Raw genomic sequence first — 20,417 nt, 5'->3', positions numbered from 1 at the left:
GTAATAATGACAAAAAATAAATAAAAGAAAGAAAAAAACAAAACAGAAGACTCACTACAGAGATTTACCGCAGGGAGTTATATAAATGAATGTGAGAATTATTTTGTTTAAGGTCCACACTTCAACATTAAATTGTACAGTGAGCCTGAATCAATTCTCATATGTTCATTAATCATGTAAATGTTACTTTAATGTGAAACTGTGGGCAACACATTTCCACATACATGAGCAACGACAAGAACATCAAAGGTAATTAATGGATTGAAGAACATATTAGCTGTGACCTGTGTTGAATAGCACATTGTTGTCAGTCAGTCTAGCAATGCATGAACCTTCTAGTATCGCAGGTTGGGTGGTAAGGTGGGAGGGGTGGGGGTTTGCATGCAGGTTGGTGGGAGGGTGGTCGTGCATGTGAGCGTGTGCATGCGTGTGTGAGGGAGAGAGAATGAGTAAGAGTGTTAATAACAGACCCTGAGACAATGACAGACACCAAGCCCTAATTAGGTTGTCATGCTGAAAGAGCAAGGAACAAGAGAAGGAGGGAGGGAGGGAGGGAGAGAGAGAGAGAGAGAGAGAGAGAGAGAGAGAGAGAGAGAGAGAGAGAGAGAGAGAGAGAGAGAGAGAGAAAGAGAGAGAGAGAGAGGCTTATTAAGGAGGATAGGTGTCAGGCTCTGGCAGGAATAGGAGGTGGGCGGAGAGTGTGGAGGAGTATGATGGTGGTGTGAAAGGGAATTTGTGCAGACAGGGAGAGCCAGAGGAAAACGGACCAGGAAGAAAGATCAGCAGAAGATGGAAAGATGGAGGTAGCTGGTGAGATGAAGGAAGAAAGAAAAACTGAGTTGGAGGGAGGGATAGGGGAGAGGCAGTAGAAGGTGCAGAGGTAGAAGCAAAAAAGGATCAAGTTGCGATAGAGAATGGTGATTTTGATTTACGATGCAAAGCAAATGAAGGATGCTCATGCAATTCACCCAACGTTCATACTACGGCCAGTTCAAATGCTGAACAGAGTCACCTTAGTGCTGTTTTATACTCTTTGGCTATGTAAAAATGAAGGTTATTTGCAGCTTTGGTGCTGCACATTTAATAAGAGTCAATATTGTAATAGAGTAAGATGATGCACTCCAAAATATAATTCCAGGGTGTTTGTCAATGTTAATACTTTGATTGTTTCTCAACCCTTGTTGTAGGAACAAATGGAAGAAGTTTCGTGAACAGTAAATCTGTGCTCTGGCATGAATCCATTAATGTTTTATTCTTATTAGGAACAATGACTATATTAATATTTCTTGGTGATCGGCAAAAAAAAAAAATATATATATATATCTAAAAACGTGCAGCAATGCCCATCACAATCTGTAATGTTTCGCACAAGAGAACTGGTAAGTGACTCCAAGCCCCCCCCCCCCCCCCCCCCCCCAACCCCTACACACACACACACATAGTACCTTAGTACACAAGTGTAGAAACCATTGTCTTCCATTTCAGCAGACCTGAACCAGATGGAGTCATCTTCTTTACTCAGCCTATGGCCTGAGAAGATGATGGGCTCCTAGAGAGTGCGGAGTGAATACATTGTGTGAAGGTCATAAGAAGACTTGCTCAACTAGGGTTGTATTCATCAACATCAATTCATGGTACCTTTAATTATTAGTGCATTTATGTACACCCTTGGTAACTACTTACTTTCTAAATAAAAAGTGTAAAGTAATTACAGCATAATATAATGCACTGGCAGTATGAGTCATTAGTTTCTTAGCTCCTTTGCTTTAACTCAGGAATTAACTTTTGAACCAAATATCGACTGAACAAGTTGCCCTTCACAGTTTATCCTGCCAGTCGGACCCAATTATAATCAGTTTCACGAGACAATACTGTATCTACATATTCTTTGTCGACACGGGACATCCCTTTGACTCCAGAAAAAAACAGCAAAAATAAATTTTACCTCAGCGTCCCCTTTGTTCTTGTACCAGATGAGACGCAGTTTGGCGTTGGTAGCCATGGTGTAGTTGGTCCGGATATAGCTGTAGAACAAGGCACATTTTACCCTTACCGGCTCACCGGCCAGAACATGGTACTCCTTGAGATCCACTGACCAGTCGATGCACCCATCAACTGAGGAAGGAAAGAAAGAGAATACCATGTTATTGATCAAGTGACAGACATGTTGGTCACGTGTGAGGAACAATTGAATCAAAAACAGTTTTTGTTCTTAAAAATGTGTTCATGTTTTTGTTGTCAGTGTAATGTAAAACAGTCAAAAAAAATAATGGGAAAGTTTGGCAGAGATTGTTTGGTCAGCCACCGTAAGCCATTTGTAAGCCAAGTAGCTGGTGAGATGTAGAGGTCAGCATGGAATTCTCTTTCATATTTGACTTTCTTCACATTCTCAGCCTGCTGTGTCTTCCACGTTCCTCTTAGCCTGATGCTAAGATGGATGTTTTCTGTTTATAGTGCCGGCCACTGGTACTTGCTGCGAGGCCTTGAATTTAAGATGTGCTGTCAAGAAGAGATAAAGTCTCCAGACAGACATCCACCCCAAAATACCTCATCAGCTTCATATCCTTATTGTTTTCATCCTCTTTGTTTACTGGCCTTGGCCAGCATATGTACACAGGAGGAGCAATGCAAAGTAGCTGTCTGTATTTCTTTACAAATGTCTGATGATTGATGAGTAACCAAATGTTGGCCTACTGGCTCATGTAATATACTGTAAGTCAATTTAGGTGGAAATGGACCATCAGAAGGATGTTGAAACAGAAAAAAGAGATACCTTTTCAAATATAATTTATGGCCTTTAATCCCCCATGGATATACACATTCTATTCCTGACACTAAGAGAGACAGAATGATTCATTTGATTGACGCAAGAGTGGGTGACATATGCATGCTTCCATTTGACACTTTCCTTGGAAAAGCAGAATGAGCATCTTTCTGCAAATTGTTCACTATGCACAATATTAGAATACAATAATAATACTGTTTAAATAGATTTTGAGATTAGTGTTTTTTTCCAATAGTGCTGTCAAATTACAAATTACAATTTACCAATAGCTGGCACGGTGGACTACTGCTTAGCACATCTGTCTCACAGTTCTGGGGACCGGGGTTCAAATCCCGGCCCCACCTGTGTGGAGTTTGACTGTTCTCCCCGTGCCTGGGTGGGTTTTCTCCGGGCACTCCGGTTTCCTCCCACATCCCCAAAACATGCGTGGTAGGTTGATTGAAGACTCTAAATTGCCCGTAGTTGTGAATGTGAGTGTGAATGGTTGTTTGATTCTATATGCCCTGCGATTGGCTGGCGACTGGTTCAAGGTGTACCCCGCCTCCTGCCCGAAGATAGCTGGGATAGGCTCCAGCAGCCCGCGACCCGAATGAGAATAAGCGGTAAAGAAAATGGATGGATGGATAGATGGATTTACCAAAACCTGAAATGTTTCACATTATAGTTGCTATGCTGTTGAATGTTAATGTAATTCAGTATAGACTGTATATTCGGTTAGTACTCCATTTGGTTAAATGTATGTGCAGTTAAGTCACTGCCAGTGATTTAAAGACTTCATTTGTTTTAGACCGTGGAGGAAATTTAAGACCCATACTTAATTGCCTACATTTATAGATTTAGCAATAAGGATTCACTCAGAAGAGATTTAGCACAGTCTTGCACACACTCATACACGCAGTGTTTAATAGCAGTCGTTGAATCTTTCAATCCCTTCTCACTGAACAGTGCTGCAAATGTAACTAGTAATGTCAAGTTATATTTACATTCAACTTAATTTTCAGTTGAGCTCCTGTGGTTTTGTATATTTTTAAAAATGGATAGAATAATTAATTTCCCTTAATTTATACAATATATCCTGTGTTTGTAAAATATTAATTCCGATATTTGTATTTATTGTTTTTTTTGTAGTTCCTAGCCAGCGTTCATAATCAATTAGTTATTGTTACATCACCTTGGAATCTCCACCCCAGCCCTTTTGTATGGGCTGGGTACCTGTCCTTGTGTTATACCCAGCTGTCTCTCTTCTTTGAGATTAGTCTGGCTCCATTTAATTCTGTCAATGTCACACTTTCTGTCCATGGATGGTACTGTGTGTGCTCATGCATGTCAGTGTGTCATTCATGTGATGTTCATCCTTCTTTTTCTTGTCTTTTCTGTTATTTGGGGAGAAAAGAAAGAAGGAGATTATTTTGGTTCCTGCCTGGCTTGTTCCATTATATCTAACCAAACAGTCAGAAAGACTTCGGCTTCAGCACTTCTGTATTTCTCTTGCACTCTGGCCTTCCTATTTACACTTCAAGGCATCAGGGTACTAAGACCAGTCTAGATGAGAAATGCTTTTAACATACCACAGCTATCGTGCCTTGTCCTCTGCAACTGCACACCACCAACTGTCTAAATGTACTGGATTTCACAGGGCTATATATACTTTCCCCTAAAGAGCCATTCAACATATCCTAATAGTACTCCATATTAAATGGTAGGAGAGAAGCATTCTGCATTCTTTACACCTAAAATAATAGCTCAATTGGTAAGTTAGAATAAAACAGTCAGAAAAGTCTCTGAACCTATCATTCTAAACAAATGTGCATAGAGATGGCTTCTTGCTAGCAGGATACAGGTGACTATTTATATTTATTATTGTACTATATATCCTCATTGGGAAGTCTTAGTTTGTTTGACTGGTGGTTTGATAAAACTAAGGCTCCGAAGGGCGTTCTCTTTAGGAGGAGCCACTGTCCCTGCCTGCCCTTTGGATTTTAAATGCATCACACACACGCCCCACGTTTTAATGCACCACATACACCCATCTCTGGGTGGGTCGTGGATGGGGGGGATTTGTCTGTTAGGCAGAAGTGCTAAGGCTTACTGGCCTCTCCAGATTTTAATGCACTACATCACTCGGGGGTGATACACGGGGTAGGGCCAATGACTGCCAGGGGGGGGAGGTGGGTTCTCACTTAGTGGCATGGCAGTGCTCCTGAGGCCGGGCCTCCCCGGGCTGGATGACTTCTTGGTGTTGGGGGTCCCCTCTCATGGCCCGCGGCTGCTCCCTGGGTTCCCCCCCCTCCTTATCGTTCCCTTGTCGGGTGCCCCTATCCGCCCTCCTTTCCAACAAACAAGAGACACTCTCCCACCCTCAGGCTGGGCGGGGATTGGCTGCATCGCGGGCCCTGCAGGTTGGGGCTGGCGGGGGGTTGGACGGTCTGGGTCTGGGGCATGTGGGGTGGTGGGTGTGGTGGTGGTGGGGTGTTGGCTGTGGGGGTGGCATTGGGTCCCTACGGCCCCCGCTGGGTGGCCAGTTGGCGGACCGCCTTGGGTCCCTCAGGGTGGGACGTCTTCTGTCCACCGGGCTGCTCTCAGGTGGCCCCCTGAGCCTGATCCCGCCCATCGATTGATTGGGTGGGGTCCTCAGCCTCGGCGGTGCACTATTACAGGACACTTCTGTCAGTCTTTGTGCATGTAAAACGGTGTCAATTCACTTGCATGTTTCTGCAGGCACACACACCTGGGACTCTTTCACTGGGTGTGGGGCCACTCAGTTATTGTGACAAATAACTAATGCATATGCAAATTGCTTGTGTATCCCCTTACTTATACTCTCGTCCTATAGACTTTTATAATTTACATACAACCCCCCAATTCCACTGAAGCTGGGACGTTGTGTTAAACATAAATAAAAATAGAATATTTTTATTTATATATTGAATATTGATTTGCAAATCATGTTCAACCTATATTTAAATGAATACACTACAAAGACAATATATTTAATTTTCAAACTGATAAACATTATTGTTTTTAGCAAATAATCATTAACTTAGAATTTTATGGCTGCAACATGTTCCAAAAAAGCTGGGACAGGGTCATGTTTACCACTGTGTTACATCACCTTTTCTTTCAACAACATTCAATAAACGTTTGGGAACTGAGGACAATAATTGTTGAAGCTTTGTAGGTGGAATTCTTTCTCATTCTTGCTTGATGTACAGCTTCAGCTGTTCAAAAGTCTGGGGTCTTTTACTACGAAGCCACGCTGTTGTAACACGTGCAGAATGTAGTTTGGCATTGTCTTGCTGAAATAAGCAGGGGCGTCCATGAAAAGTGCTTGAATGGCAGCATATGTTTCTCCAAAACCTGTATGTAGCTTTCAGCATTAATGGTGCCTTCACAGATGTGTAAGTTACCCATGCCATTGGGACTAACACAGCCCGATACCATCAGAAATGCTGGCTTTTGAACTTTGCGTCCATAACAGTCCGGATGGTTCTTTTTCTCTTTGGCCCGGAGGACACGACACCCACAATTTCTCAAAACAATTTGAAATGTGGACTCGTCGGACCACAGAACACTTTTCCACTTTGCATCAGTCCATCTTAGATGAGCTCGGGCCCAGAGAAGCCAGCGGCGTTTCTGGGTGTTGTTGATAAATGGCTTTTGCTTTGCATAGTAGAGTTTCAAGTTGCACTTACGAATATAGCGCCGAACTGTATTTACTGACATTGGTTTTCTGAAGTGTACCTGAGCCCATGTGGTGATATCCTTTACACATTAATGTCGTTTTTTGATGCAGAAAATAAATGCAGTTTTACGGCTTACTAAATAGATGTGCACCAACATTCAATTGATTCTCTCTTTGCCTGTACTGCGCCTCTACACCCATTTTGACCTGTATCGACCTGACAGCTTTTGTGTAGTATTCAACATTCAATAAGACACGCGCACATGAATAAACCCTCCTCGGCCAAGGTATAAATCACTGTATGTAAGAGCTTGCAAGCCATGCGAATGATATAGTTAGTCGAGTGTGTGTGTGCACGTGTTTTAAAATAGGTGATTTAATAGAGGCCAGCCAGACTACCGCAGGTGCAAAATGAATTTTAAAGTAATGGAATTTAAAGTGTTAGTGGAACTAACATATTACTGAGTTACAGAAATCTATCGCTCTGATAATTTTGGGGAAGCCAACCACCAAATCAAACAAAACCAGGCTTTTGTTTTGTTTGATTTTGGTCCATGGCATTTGGAAAATATAGTATTTGTTAACCTTGTGTTTAAACACACTTTGGGAGAGGCAAGCACCAATTGTCAGATTTCCCTTACGTGTGAAGGAACTGTATATTATTTGGTTTGTGTTTGGTGCAGCGTATTTGATGCCAGTTAGTAAAACACACCGGAGAACTGTTTACATGTGTCCCATAATTTCTTGCAACAAACAGCACTAAACCTGAACCCCCCTGACACGCACACATTCAATTGGTAAATATAATGACCACAATTAATCACAGAAACATTTATCAACACTCCTGCTGTTATTCATTAACTGAACATCACAGATTATAGGATAGACTTTCAGGGAAGAGTCCGTATGAATCTTGTATGATATTTCTGAAAGGCATTAGATGAACAAAAGCCACTGGAAATGTTCCTCCCTTACATCTTTAGCACTTGAGGGATTTTTTAGCTGCAAAATTCAGAGAGCATTACATTGTTGACTTGAGCGAAATCTGTCATTTCAGCTGCGTCACCACCGCCTCTCTAACTGACTGTGAGGAGCTGAAACCCGCCCTCGCTTAGCAGCTGACACAGACAGGAACGCTAATTAAAAATTTCGGAGAATAAGTCCTTCATCCGTCATTCTGTCAATTTTTGAGCTACCGCACCCAAAATTCAATCATCTCAAAGTTTGTATTTGTATGATATTCAACCAACCTGTCAACGAGTGAGTGGATGAGTTAAAGCAGTTTCAAAATTATTTGGTTCATACACACTTCTTACAGAGATCCCCGAGTGTGCCGAAAGTACGGGAAATCCAGAGCTGGGTTGGTGATGTCGTCAATAAAAGACTTGCATTGAATAAGACCTTTTGCCGTCTGATGTACCCACATATAAAGAATATGACACAGATAACAGAAGGTCCACTATTATTTGAAATCGCCCCTATGTCGTGAGGTCGCCATTTTGGGGGTTGGGTTAGTATCCTCCTGTAACAGTTTGTTCTGTTTACGCAAGAGATCGTAGCAGGGTTATGTAGACTTTAATGATAGTTCAGCATGTGTGGTACATTCAAATCGGGGTGACAGGTGATGTCACTCAAAACAAAACAACATGTCAACACGGAACCAAACAATAGCGCCAGCCATGACTTTGACATGTTTTAAATGATGAAACTTACACGATCAAAGTGATGTTCTTTTAGTTTTATTATTAATGTTTCCCTTATTCTGCAGGCTGTCCAAGAAGGAATCGGGTACTGATTTTGGTATTGTTTATTGATGTTCATGAATTATTATTCATTGTATTTTTCTCTTGGTTTTGCGGGAGATCTGTAAATAAAGATTCTTAACCTGAATTCTAAGTCTTCACAAGAAACAATCACAAAATTAGGTTATTATTTTTAAAAGTCAGTATTGTTATTCAAATTAGATCAAATGACCTGTGGTGCTCTTCTATAGGATGATGTTGATGAAAATATCAGAATGATCATCCCAATATTTTGAAATGTTATGGATTTGCGTTTTATTCATAGGGACTCACTAAGAAAAAGCTTAATGTGTTACGGCTGCGTCAAACAATATATTTGGAGCCCAAAGGTTTACAGACTTTATTCAACAAAGGGAGCACGCTGACATGAAAAGATGACTATAAACAGAAAGTGACGTGACAAAAGGGTAACGTGAAAACCATCTAGCAGACCGGTACTTAAATAAGGACGGTGGACGGAGAGACACAGGAGGAAAACACTAAAGGAAGCTCGGACAAAAAACTCTAAACTACACAAAGAAGTGAAACAAACAGAAAAACACAGTAGTACTTACTAGAAAAATAGCAGACAAAAAGAGCTACTGGCAGGACGGAATGAACGTGGGAATGCACAAGAATGTAAGAAAGCTGGCAGGGTAATGGCAACAAGCGAAGTACAATTTCTCAGCATTTTCCACCTGCCTCTCCCATGCTTAAATACACTGCTGATGACAAATCACCAGCAGATGCATCGCGAGAGACTCCGCCCTCCGACCTGCACCCAGGGACTGCAACACAACAGACAATTCCACACAGGAAACAAGCAAACAAAACAGGATAGGACATACCGCTAAATAAGGAAAAAAACTTAACATCCATTAAATCCAAAATATCATGGAGATCGTTCTGATATTTTCAGTTTGAAGTGGATATCAGTAGAGATGTCCACATTCATTTTAGTGAGAATTGATCACAGTTTTTTCATATTATATGACGTTAAACATGTTCACTATAGTGTGTCATTAAAGGGGTAAACGCTTAAATCCAAAATATTGGGCTGATCATTCTAATACTTTCAGAGATTGAAATGGGTATAAGGAGATAGTTCAACATAAATTTTGGTGGAGATTGATCACAGTTTTCGGAGATAAAGCATCATTAACCTTTTTTTGCGCTTATGTTAAGTGCTGTCCTGTCCGCCTAGGATGCAACCATTTTTTTCTTTAAAGGTGGAGGGGGTTCAGGGTGGGAGTGAATTCTGATGAAAACACACAAACTATGGACATAATACCACAAAAATATATAATCAAATTTAGTAATTTATTATTATTATATTCATTGCCGACAGCAGGGGTGGCAACAACCCCGTAGATCTGCCAATGTCTACAGACAAATACATTTTATTTACATACATGTTCTGGTGTACTTCCTAAAACATGTAAAGGCCCTTGAAAAGGAAAATCAGAGAAGTTTACATTTGCTTTGGTTTCTTATTCAAACAAGCAAGTTCAAATCACATCAGTACATGACAGCATAGAAGCAGGAACACACCGTGCTTTGCTGTTAAGTTCTGTCAAAAATGCTGCCTTGAAACTCCATGCATGATTAATGCTGAAAGACCAAGGAAAAGTGCAGATCCCATGCTAAATATTTGATACAAAAATCCAAAGCCCAAAAGAAACTCCAAAGTTTATATTTCTATTAATATTCATCCTAAAATTTGATCAAGCCCAAAAGAGACTCCAAAGTTTATATTTCTATTAATATTTATCGTAAAATTTGATCATATGTTCAATGCATGTACTGTGTAGCTGTGCAATTCATTTCAGGCCACAATTCAAGATGGCCCAGCTATATAAATGGTACGTCTGTTTCTATGGACATAAAACTGGCTAAGTAAATACGTCAATCACTTTGTAAAGATGAGTTCCAACAGGGATGATCAATTTAATGGTATTTTCCATTCTGTAATGATAGTCTCTTCCTGCTTACGAGCCATCTACCAGTCACAATGTCGATCCTCGAAATGTGGGTGATTGTTCGTTTCAAATTGTGAGGAGAAAGACAAATCATATGAAAAGCAGACAAGTATGAATGAACAGAAACATTAAGCTTCATTCACTATTAAATGCGTAGAAATGTTCTCGCTCTTCCCACAAATTGAGCATATACGCAAAATCACCGTCAGCTTCATGACAGGTGTGCACTGGCCAAATTTCTTCTCACCACCATGCATATGTTAGTAAATCAGAATTTATTCTAAATAACGAGCTTGTGCCCACATCCTGCAATATTCATAAACCGCCCCTCTATTTCCCTATAAAAAGACATCTGTCTGACGCATGAAATCAGAATCAGAATCATCTTTATTTGGCAAGTATGTCCAAAAAACACACAAGGAATTTGTCTCCGGTAGTTGGAGCCGCTCTAGTACGACAACAGACAGTCAATTGACAGAACACTTTGAGACATAAAGACATTGACAAAAAAACAGTCACTGAGCAATAAAGGGTTAATAGTTATCTGGTAATGCCGGATTTATTTATTTTTTTGACAATTGTACAACGATGTAGAGTTCTCTCGCACTGAGAGCAGTTTGAATAATATAATATAGCAATAGTCCGGTGCAATGACCATTGTGCATAGGGCGCGGAGACTTCAAGGAGTGTATGCAGTTTAAAGTGACAAGTAGCGCGATAATCTGGGACAATGTTGATTGTGCAAATGTTGCAGATACTCCACAGTCAGTGAAATAAAATTAATAAATAAATGAAAATTAAATCAAAATCAAATGAATGTGTGCTTTGTCATTTTTACAGATTAAATTTCCATTCACAAGGCTCAAGAAAAGTATGTTTCCAGGATTTCCAGGCAGCCTGCGATGTCAGTGAATCATGCTTGGTGTTAAATGTATTTTATTATTAGCATCATTAAAAAACATTCACTCCCATTGACGGTTTTAGAAGTCAAATATCCATGGTAACTGGGAAGGCTGGCAGTGAATGAGTTTTAAAAGAAAATTTGAGTATCCATCCATCCATCCATCCATCCATCCATTTTCTACACCGCTTATCCTCAATAGGGTCGCAGGTATGCTGGAGCCTATCCCAGCTAACTGGGGGCAGGAGGCGGGGTACACCCTGAACTGGTTGCCAGCCAATCGCTGGGCACATTTAAAAAAAAAAACATTCTCCCTCACATTCATACCTACGGACAATCTAGAGTCTTCAATTAACCTACTGTGCATGTTTTTGGGATGTGGGAGGAAACTGGACCACGCAGAGAAAACCCACGCAGGCACGGGGAGAACAGGCAAACTCCACACAGGCGAGGCCGGATTTGAACGCAGGTCCTCAGAACTGTGAGGCGGATGTGCTAACTAATCGTCCACTGTGCCGCCGAAAATTAGTGTATTCTATTAAAATTAAAATCATTAAAATTCTTGAATAAGGGGCGATATACCATAATAAACCTTTTTGGGGTTGTTTCCCCCCTCAAAAAAAAAAATAAACATTGAAAAAAGAAAAAAAAACATTGAAAAAAATGAAACAGCAGCTGATAGGTGAATCCGTGTGTGCCGAACCAGGAGTTTGTAGAGTTCCACTGTAGTCCAATTTCTCCACCTACTGTCCCTGCCACTCTTGCTCCATCATCCTTTTAATTAAATTGATTCTCTTCTTGCCTGTCTACTTGTTAATCCATATGAGCTTTTGGAACATGAATAAAGCATGCTGTTGTGTTGAAAATAAAATAAACAGCATCATGAATACTGTCGTTTCTGTAATAATTTTAGCATGAGCTAATTGGTTTTATTGATGTACAGTTCAGAATTCCAACTCAGTGTTAATTTCAGGTTCTTAATTCTTTAACACATTTTCAATTTTCTGTGTGTGTGTGTGTGTGTGTGTGTGTGTGTGTGTGTAAGAGCAAATTAAGTAGGGGGCACACAATATCAGCAAATTAAAAAAAAAAAGATTCCAATCCAAGGTGAAATAAAATGAAGTGCTCCAAAAGAGAAATTACTGTTTTACGATTGTTTTGGAGCATTTCTAGTGTATTTATCAAATAAAGTAGCCATTAGCGAGGTACAATATTTGTTTGTAAATGTTTAACTTTCATAGAAAATGAAAAAGCACAATGAAATATGAAACTGTAATATACTACTATAAATAAAAGGTAATTGCATTGAAGTGGCAAATGGCAGCTGAGACAGGGCTGGCGATGTTTTTTTTGTTTTTTTATAATTCATGCCAGTCCCTCACAAGTTTTCGCTTTACATTACAGGAGGATACTAAGCCACCCAGTCTGCAAACCTTTCTTGTCTGGTCACCTTAACTGTCTGATTCTCACCCTCCGCCCACCCCCACACCACAAAATGCCAGACAGAACTGTCATATTTCTTAACGTGGAACTCCTCATCTCGATAGCAGCACCAGATGGGAAATTTAACTAAGGCACACAGGTGATTTATCTATGTTTGCACAGATCCAATCATTGCTTTCTTATTGCTCCATTAATAGCACTCCCACTGTCATAAGCGCTTTGTTTTGTGAACTGCTGCACAAATTATCATTGGTATTTAATGATATGCCTGTAATTGACAGTACAAATGTTTAATAATGCATGCTCTCATTACAAGCCATGTGTGTTTGTCTACAAATGCATCTCTTTGATGCAATTACCGTGACAAGAGATCAAATTTAAATTTATTTTAAAAAAAAATTTAAAAAAAAAGCTCAACCTGCCATCTCAAGTTTTCTCAAGTTGTTTTTTTAGGTGTACTGCGATAAACAATATTTTATTTATTTTCCAGCTTCATAAAGTTATTGAATGTATCACATTTGTGAGAAATTAGGTGTTTATATCAGTTGCATTAAATGGTAGGATATTCTATGAGTGTGCATTTCCTCATAAGGAGTATTAGTTTAACTTTTTATACTTAGGTTTAGGTAACAACATTTTCACAAGCTCAGGTACACCAACATTTATCATTTGGCTATATCGCTTTTTTCTTACTGGGCTGAATATCCCACATAACCTTGCATGTTTTCACACTGTTCTGTACAACTTGTAGTTACCTTATTTAAGGAATGAGCAAGCAAAGCTGCAGGGAGGTTTTTCAACAACATGGACATTCCCAATAGTACTGAACTGTGCAGCCCTAATGACATACTGTATATAGGTTTATATTCACAGAAGAATATTTTTGTTAAAGTGCAAAAACGTGGTATTATATGGAACCCAGATAGCAGACACGCTTATCTTAACCTCTGGTATATGACAAATATTCTACTGTACTGTAAATCATAGCTAACTTGAAATGTAAAAGAGCTACAGCTGTTACTGTAATGGAACGGATTAGTTTGTAACTGGTTTGTTTTTATGAGAAGTGTCAGTATTTTGAGATGACAATGATTTTCCAACAGAAAACATCTCATTTTGGTTTATCTCTTATATCAGATACATCAAATATCCCCTTGAGCACTGATGAACATGCAGATGTTTCATCAAATTCAAACACGTTGAACAACATAATATAGTGTACTCTAGGCTAAGGAAGTACAAGCAAAGAGTGATATACTGTAAAATGCATTGTGCACACCCTGTTCGTCCTGCAAAGGGAGTGGCGACATTAAATTACTTTAGAGAGAAAAAAAAATAACATGCTAAATAGACCTTAATTATTCTACATTACTACAGTCTATTGTTCTACAAGTTATGATTTGGCACTGTTTATATAGAGCTAATTTATGGAACCAAATATGTGTGTTAGGTGGCACGGTGGGCGACTGGTTAGAGCGTCTGCCTCACAGTTCTGAGGACCAGGGTTTTCTCCGGGCACTCTGGTTTCCTCCCACATCCCAAAAACATGCGTGGTAGGTTAATTGACAACTTTAAATTGTCCGTAGGTGTGAATATGAGTGTGAATGGTTGTTTGTTTGTATGTGCCCTGCGATTGGCTGGCAACCAGTTCAGGGTGTACCCCGCCTCCTGCCCGATGATAGCTGGGATAGGCTCCAGCACGCCCATGACCCGAGTGAGGCGAAGCGGCTGTTCTGGCATATACCATATTCCTATAAGTTCAGTTGAAGTCATTGTAATTTTTGCATACAAAGATAACTGATTTGCACTTGGCAATGAGAAAAAAATTAAATAAAAATGTACTCCATGGTAGCTCTTCTATGAAATCTAGCATGAACCAGTTCTGTTGATATTGAAACAGATGATCACACAATACATCTCTATTGTTTGCATAAAGACAATAGATCAATATAGCACCAAGTGCTGGTCAAAAAAATACTTCTATTATCCTTATTTTAATGAAAGTCATGGAGCACTTTCACAATTGACCATGCAAGAGACTGTGTGAACATGAAGTAATCAGTCAATAACTGGGCTTGAGTTTTAGTCAGAGATTCTTATTTTTGGTCAAATGTCCCTTGTTTGGTGTTTAGAATATTGTGATAACATGTGGCATCCTTTATCTATTGCCATCCATTAAGGCTCGTTTATGATTTCTATTAAAGATATGCTACTTTAGAGCACAAAAATCAGTAGATGTCTGCAATGTTCATGACAGAACCTTTTCAACTGACAGCTGCTTTGCCAATTTTTGGGCCCCTTTTTGAGGAGGAAGCAGAGAATCTTCAATTGCTACTTTTTGCCAGGAAAGTTTTTTTTTCCATAGAAGAAAAGAACAGATGCACAGAGACAGCGAAGAAGGGGATCAGAATGATTCTCAGAAGGACAGAGTAAGAGTTGCAGACATTGCAGTTCTAATCAGATAGGAAAAGCCCCAGTCATCAAGGTGTAAGCTCAATCAATGTATGTGTGTGGGCGTTCGAGCACCGTGAGTGCACACTCCTGAGTGTGCGAGAGCATTTGCGTGTGAACATATAAAAGTACAGAATATGTATATGCAGCACTGTACTTACTGTATGTGTGGGTGGGCTGCAGTGTGACTTGTGTCACTCTGCTGATGAGTTAGTGTGAGACACATGCTGTTAAATCACTGCTGACACACAGCAGGTGTATTTTGAATAATTTATGGAGATGTAAGATCAGATATGTGCATTGATGTGTATTCAGCAGTGAAATTAGCGGAGAAAACCTTGACTCTCAGAAATGTTGGGCTACTCAAAAGCTTTCTAATGATTAAAATGGATCACATAACAGGGTCAAAAGTGAACTAAAGTTTGGGCCGAGATTACTAAGCAGCTTCAAACCTTTGCAGTATGTTTTTTTGTTTTGTTCGTTTGTTGTAAAATTAAGTATTGATTCGCATTCTATATATTCAATGACCCTGCTGATGATTGGATGGACGTCCTACGCATAACATTTCTGTCATTACTTTCAGCGATAGCTTTGTTTATTTGTTTGCAAGAATAATGCTTTTAAATTACAGTATGATAGAAAAATAAAAAGCAGCAAAATGAAAAGCTCTTATACATTTGTCGCCTTCACATATAATGAGTGAATAGCAACTATCTGAAATCTTAAATGCAAAAAAGGAAGACAGCTTTTCTGAAGATCCAGCTGTGAATATGTAATAAGATTCTACGTAAGCACAAGTAATTAAAAACTGATATAATGAGATTTGACATAGATCATCTGAAGACATTTAATAGGATTGCACTTGTTAAATGAAATGGAACATTCTATCTGGGTAAGATCTGGATGAAACTTGATTTGACATTATGGCCTTTAATTTTAAATACCAAAGTAAGTTTGTTTTAAATAAGACTGGAAGGAAACCAGATGTTTCCAAAATGAGATAGGGATTTTGTGAAATATGAACCATTTTAACAATATCATCAGTGTTGGGATTGAGAATACAAAATACGTAGGAAGAAAGAAATAATGGACCTGAAGCTGCATAAAACAAACCCACCAACATGACTCAGCCACAAGGTAATCTCTTTAGTATTGCTGATTATTTAGGATGCAGAGAGACCGACATGGAACTGCAGTCTGGGTTCCAAAACAAAATGCTAATTTTGAACATGTGTTTCAGAGGGATGTATCAATAACAATCCAGCACTGCTGCATATTTCTCTTTTTTGGGTCCAGACTCCCTTTGGAAATTGATTTTACAACAGTCCAAACGTCTGCCAGCTCAGAAGCCAATGATGCTCATGCCTGCAGCTATATTTCCCCGACAGATTGTTTTTGTTATTAGTGGTGTTCAAGTGCATTTTATGTCTCTGTGTCACAGTTCAAGGTTTTGGTGGCAAGGCAAAAAGATGGAGAAACTGGGAGTCAAGGCAGGGTGAATCTCAAAAAAGTGTTTACTTTCGAAAAACACATAAGGGGCAAACAAGGCGTACATGAAAAAAAAAATCTATATACTAAATTAACAATAGTGAGAAAAAAAAACAAGGTTCCAAGTAACAAAGAAACAATGGGTAAACTCATAACATATACTGTAACATGACAAGATAAACTTGTGACTCACAGCAACAGACTACAAACAACAATGATCCGACAAGGACTGAAAGAAACCAGGGAACTAAATGCAAGGAAGCTGACGAGACAACGAGGAACACCAGGACAAGACACGTGTGGCTGGAGGGAGCTGATTGGTGGACTAAAGGTAGAGGGCTGACGGAACAGGTGGAGAGAAAAACCAAATGAGCAGACAAGACATGAACATGTAACAGGAAAACATGACACCAACTAAATCCAATCTGAACCACATGACCGCTTCAGGAAGTGATTCAGAATTTGGCGCAATGTTTGACATTCTGACACAGTAATATAAACCCCCTCAGCAGGGAGAGAGAGAGAGAGAGAGAGAGAGAGAGAGAGAGAGAGAGAGAGAGAGAGAGTGAGCGAGCGAGAGTGAGTGAGCGAGTAGTACCTTTGGAGAGTTTAGAGAGAAGGATAGGAACAGGATGGAGCCAGTGAAGAAGAGGAAGATTTCCCCTGTGTGGAAACATTTTGATTTGATAACTCCTAATAAGGTATGCTAAAAGTAACATTATTTCAGACTAATGTTTGCTCATCAATTTCTTTTTTTATTCAAAGGTGATATGTTTATTGTGTTCCAAGGAGTTGGGGTACAACAACAACACCTCAAACGTGCTGAGGCATTACCGTGCTTTGCATGAGAATAAGTAGGAAAGTGGAATTTCATCCACCCACGTTAAATAACTTGTAATAACTTGCCATTTTATGGGGGGGAAAAAATTAGGCTTTGTTTACGGCTGTTGGGAGTGCAGGCAATCCCCCAATCCCACACAGTTGAAAAGTGAGCTCGTGTGAAAGCCTCCCTGATGGAGGAATGGGGACTCACTACGACGGTAACATGCATGGTCACTTACGGCGCACCACACACGCTTGCCTGTGTGAGAGAGCTGTAACTTCACCATCACATTGGTATTGCTCACACACTATTGGCCAGCACCCTGTGCTCTCTGGCATCAGGACCAAAGCAACAAAGCTGGTTGGCTACTTTAGAAGCAGCGCCACTGCTAATGTATGCTATTTCCCTTTGTTCCAACTTCATCATGGTAATAGTTCGTCTGTGGTTCCACTCCAGTGATTTAATGGCCTACTTATCTGTGTCTTTAAAGGAAAAGCTTACTTACACAAGTGCATCTTAATCTGGGGCTGAACAAGATGAAGCTATTGCAAGAAGTGGACTAGATGTAACAGCACATACTTTATGTTGCAACCTTTGACTGAACAAAGGGAGCCAGTAGAACAACATGACATACCCTTGTTGACATCGGATGAATTTAACATTGTTGAAGGGTGCCTTTCCCTGCTGTCTCCCTTTTATGATGTAGAGCAACACGTCTGTTTCTAAAGTTGTTCCCTTGTTAAAAATGCTGAAGGAAACACTGAATGAGTAAATAACAAAACCTGCAACCAGCAGTTGCACTGCAAATGGGAGACCAGCTCATCAGGCAATTCCAAGAGAAGCTATTTACTTTACAATCAATGAGCATCACAGCCTTAGCTATACTCCTGGTTCCTCGTTTTAAAGTGAGAGGGATTTTCAGCCCACTAAAGCCACAGAAGCGATAAAGAGACTGACTTCTGAGTGTACCAGTCTAATGAGGTCCAAACAAACCAAAGAGGAAATCCTCCAGGCTTCCACCTCTCACGCTGTCATGGGTGGTCATGTATTAATTTAAATCTTGAGAGGAAGTATTCCAATCAGAACACTTGTGAAAATAATCTTTGTTTTTCTCATAGGTAGCAAACTGTGGCATCAGTTTGACACCAGCGTCATGGAGGCACATAAGTCCAAAAATGTTTCTGCCCATGCCACTGTGCCAGAGCCTTTAGGAACTCTGGGCGAATCTCATCCACCCCCGGGGCCTTGCCAACAACGAGCTTTTTAACCACCTCGGTGACCTCAACCCCAGAGATAGGAGAGCCCACCTCAGAGACGCCAGACTCTGCTTCCTCGTGGGAAGGCCTGTCAGTGGAATTGAGGAGGTCTTCGAAGTATTTTTCCCCACAGACTCACAACATCCCGAGTCGAGGTCAGCATTGTCGCATCCCACTATACACAGTGTTGATGGTGCACTTCTTCCCACTCCTGAGACGCCGGATGGTGGACCAGAATTTTTTTGAAGCCGTCTGGAAGTCATTCTCCATGGCCTCACTGAACTCCTCCCACGAGTTTTTGCCTCAGCAACCACCAAAGCTGCATTCCGCTTGGCCAGCCGGTCCCACAGACCAAAAAGGCCGATAGGATTTCTTCAGTTTGACGGCATCCCTCACCGGTGGTGTCCATCAACGGGTGGGTGGGTTGCCGCCACGACAGGCACCAACCACCTTAAGGCCACAGCTCTGGTCGGCCGCCTCAGCTATGTAGGCGCGGAAAATGGTCCACTTGGACTCAATGTCCCTCCCCCCGTGGGTGTAGTTCTGCTGGAGGTAGGAGTTGAAAATCCTTCTGACAGGGGATTCTGCCAGACGTTCCCAGCAGACCTGCCAGGTCCGACCGGCATCTTCCCCCACCATCGGAGCCAACTCACCACCAGGTGGTGATCAGTTGAGTGTCCAAGACATGCGGCTGCAAGTCTGATGACATGACCACAAAGTCGATCATCGAACTGCGACCTAGGGTGTCCTGGTGCCAAGTGCACGTGTGGACACCGTTATGCTAGGATACTAGGATCGTAAGCGTGCTGGAGCCTATCCCAGCTATCTGTGGGCGGGAGGTGGGTTACACCCTGAACTGGTCACCAGCCCATCACAGATTCTCAGAACATGACTGTGATATTACCTTATTGGTGCTCCAGGATTGTTTAATGAGGATCGCTGTTCCACCTTCATGTTTTACCATATTCTGTTGCACTGCGGTTGGGTCTGTAAACACTGTAGCCTGCCGGTGTTATGGCTTCGTCGGAGGTCCTCGATCCTAGCCACGTTTCACAGAAACATAAAACGGAGCAATCCTTAATGTACCGCTGTGTAGCCCGCCGACTGAAGAGGTCATCCATGTTGTTGTTGGTCTCTTGAAATATCGTCTTTGGCTTTAACACCAAGCAATGTTCTTTTAAGGCTCTAAAGTTAAATGTATCCCAAAACATTTAAGTGTGTGACCAATAAATATTTAGCAAACTGACATGCCAATTTAAGTTAAAGTATGACTTTTTTGAACAAATAGCCCTAAAGCATGTTTTAGATGAAAGGAGCTGTTAATCCCCTCGTTGCCTAGTTAGATCAGGGATAAAATCCAGACATTCTCATCTCCAGAAAATGCTTGCAAAATATCAATAAATCCTCTCATGGTTCAGCAATGGCACAGCAAGATCTAATCGTTCTGCAGCGATTACTATCACACACACACACACACACACACACACACTCTCCCTACAGCAGCAAACTCATACAAAGATGATAAAACGATATATGGAAGAACGATGGGGAGAAGGGGGGCAATGGGGGCGGTTGGAGTTGGGATGGACGGAAAGCCAAGCTGACGGAAATGGTGGTTGCAATAGGAAGGAAATGAAGGTGCAGTTAAAAGACTATAGGAGAAATGCAGGAAGAGAACTTAAACTTGTGGTTCAAGTGTTCTATAAATAAAGTTGAGTTTAGTTTATTGGCAGAGCAGGGGTAACAGGAGAAGGTGGCATGAAGAAAAAAAACAAAGCCAGAAAGTGAAGACAAAAAACCCCCCAAAAAACAAACAAACAAAGAAACA

The 20,417-nt window shown here is 40.7% G+C and overlaps 1 protein-coding gene and 1 long non-coding RNA gene across 5 annotated transcripts in view; one reads left to right on the top strand and one right to left on the bottom strand.

The window, feature by feature from the left end:
- Window positions 1-20,417, bottom strand: part of il1rapl2 (interleukin 1 receptor accessory protein-like 2) — a 287,003-nt gene that overhangs the window by 95,370 nt on the left and 171,216 nt on the right. For all 4 annotated transcript variants that reach the window (XM_061788377.1, XM_061788375.1, XM_061788379.1 and 1 more), the window contains 2 exons: window positions 1,946-2,115; window positions 1,446-1,549 (listed from right to left, as the gene is read on the bottom strand). In XM_061788377.1, the coding sequence (XP_061644361.1) occupies window positions 1,446-1,549; window positions 1,946-2,115 (274 nt within the window). The remainder of the gene's footprint in view (window positions 1-1,445; window positions 1,550-1,945; window positions 2,116-20,417) is intronic.
- Window positions 17,120-19,835, top strand: LOC133484768 (uncharacterized). Its single transcript, XR_009790489.1, has 2 exons — window positions 17,120-17,211; window positions 18,452-19,835. It is a non-coding gene; the product is annotated as an uncharacterized LOC133484768 (long non-coding RNA).

This window comes from Phyllopteryx taeniolatus, chromosome 10 (genome assembly GCF_024500385.1).
Source record: "Phyllopteryx taeniolatus isolate TA_2022b chromosome 10, UOR_Ptae_1.2, whole genome shotgun sequence".
Lineage (NCBI taxonomy): Eukaryota > Metazoa > Chordata > Actinopteri > Syngnathiformes > Syngnathidae > Phyllopteryx > Phyllopteryx taeniolatus.
The sequence above is the reverse complement of the archived record's forward strand: the minus strand, read 5'-3'. Positions and strand labels throughout refer to the sequence as shown.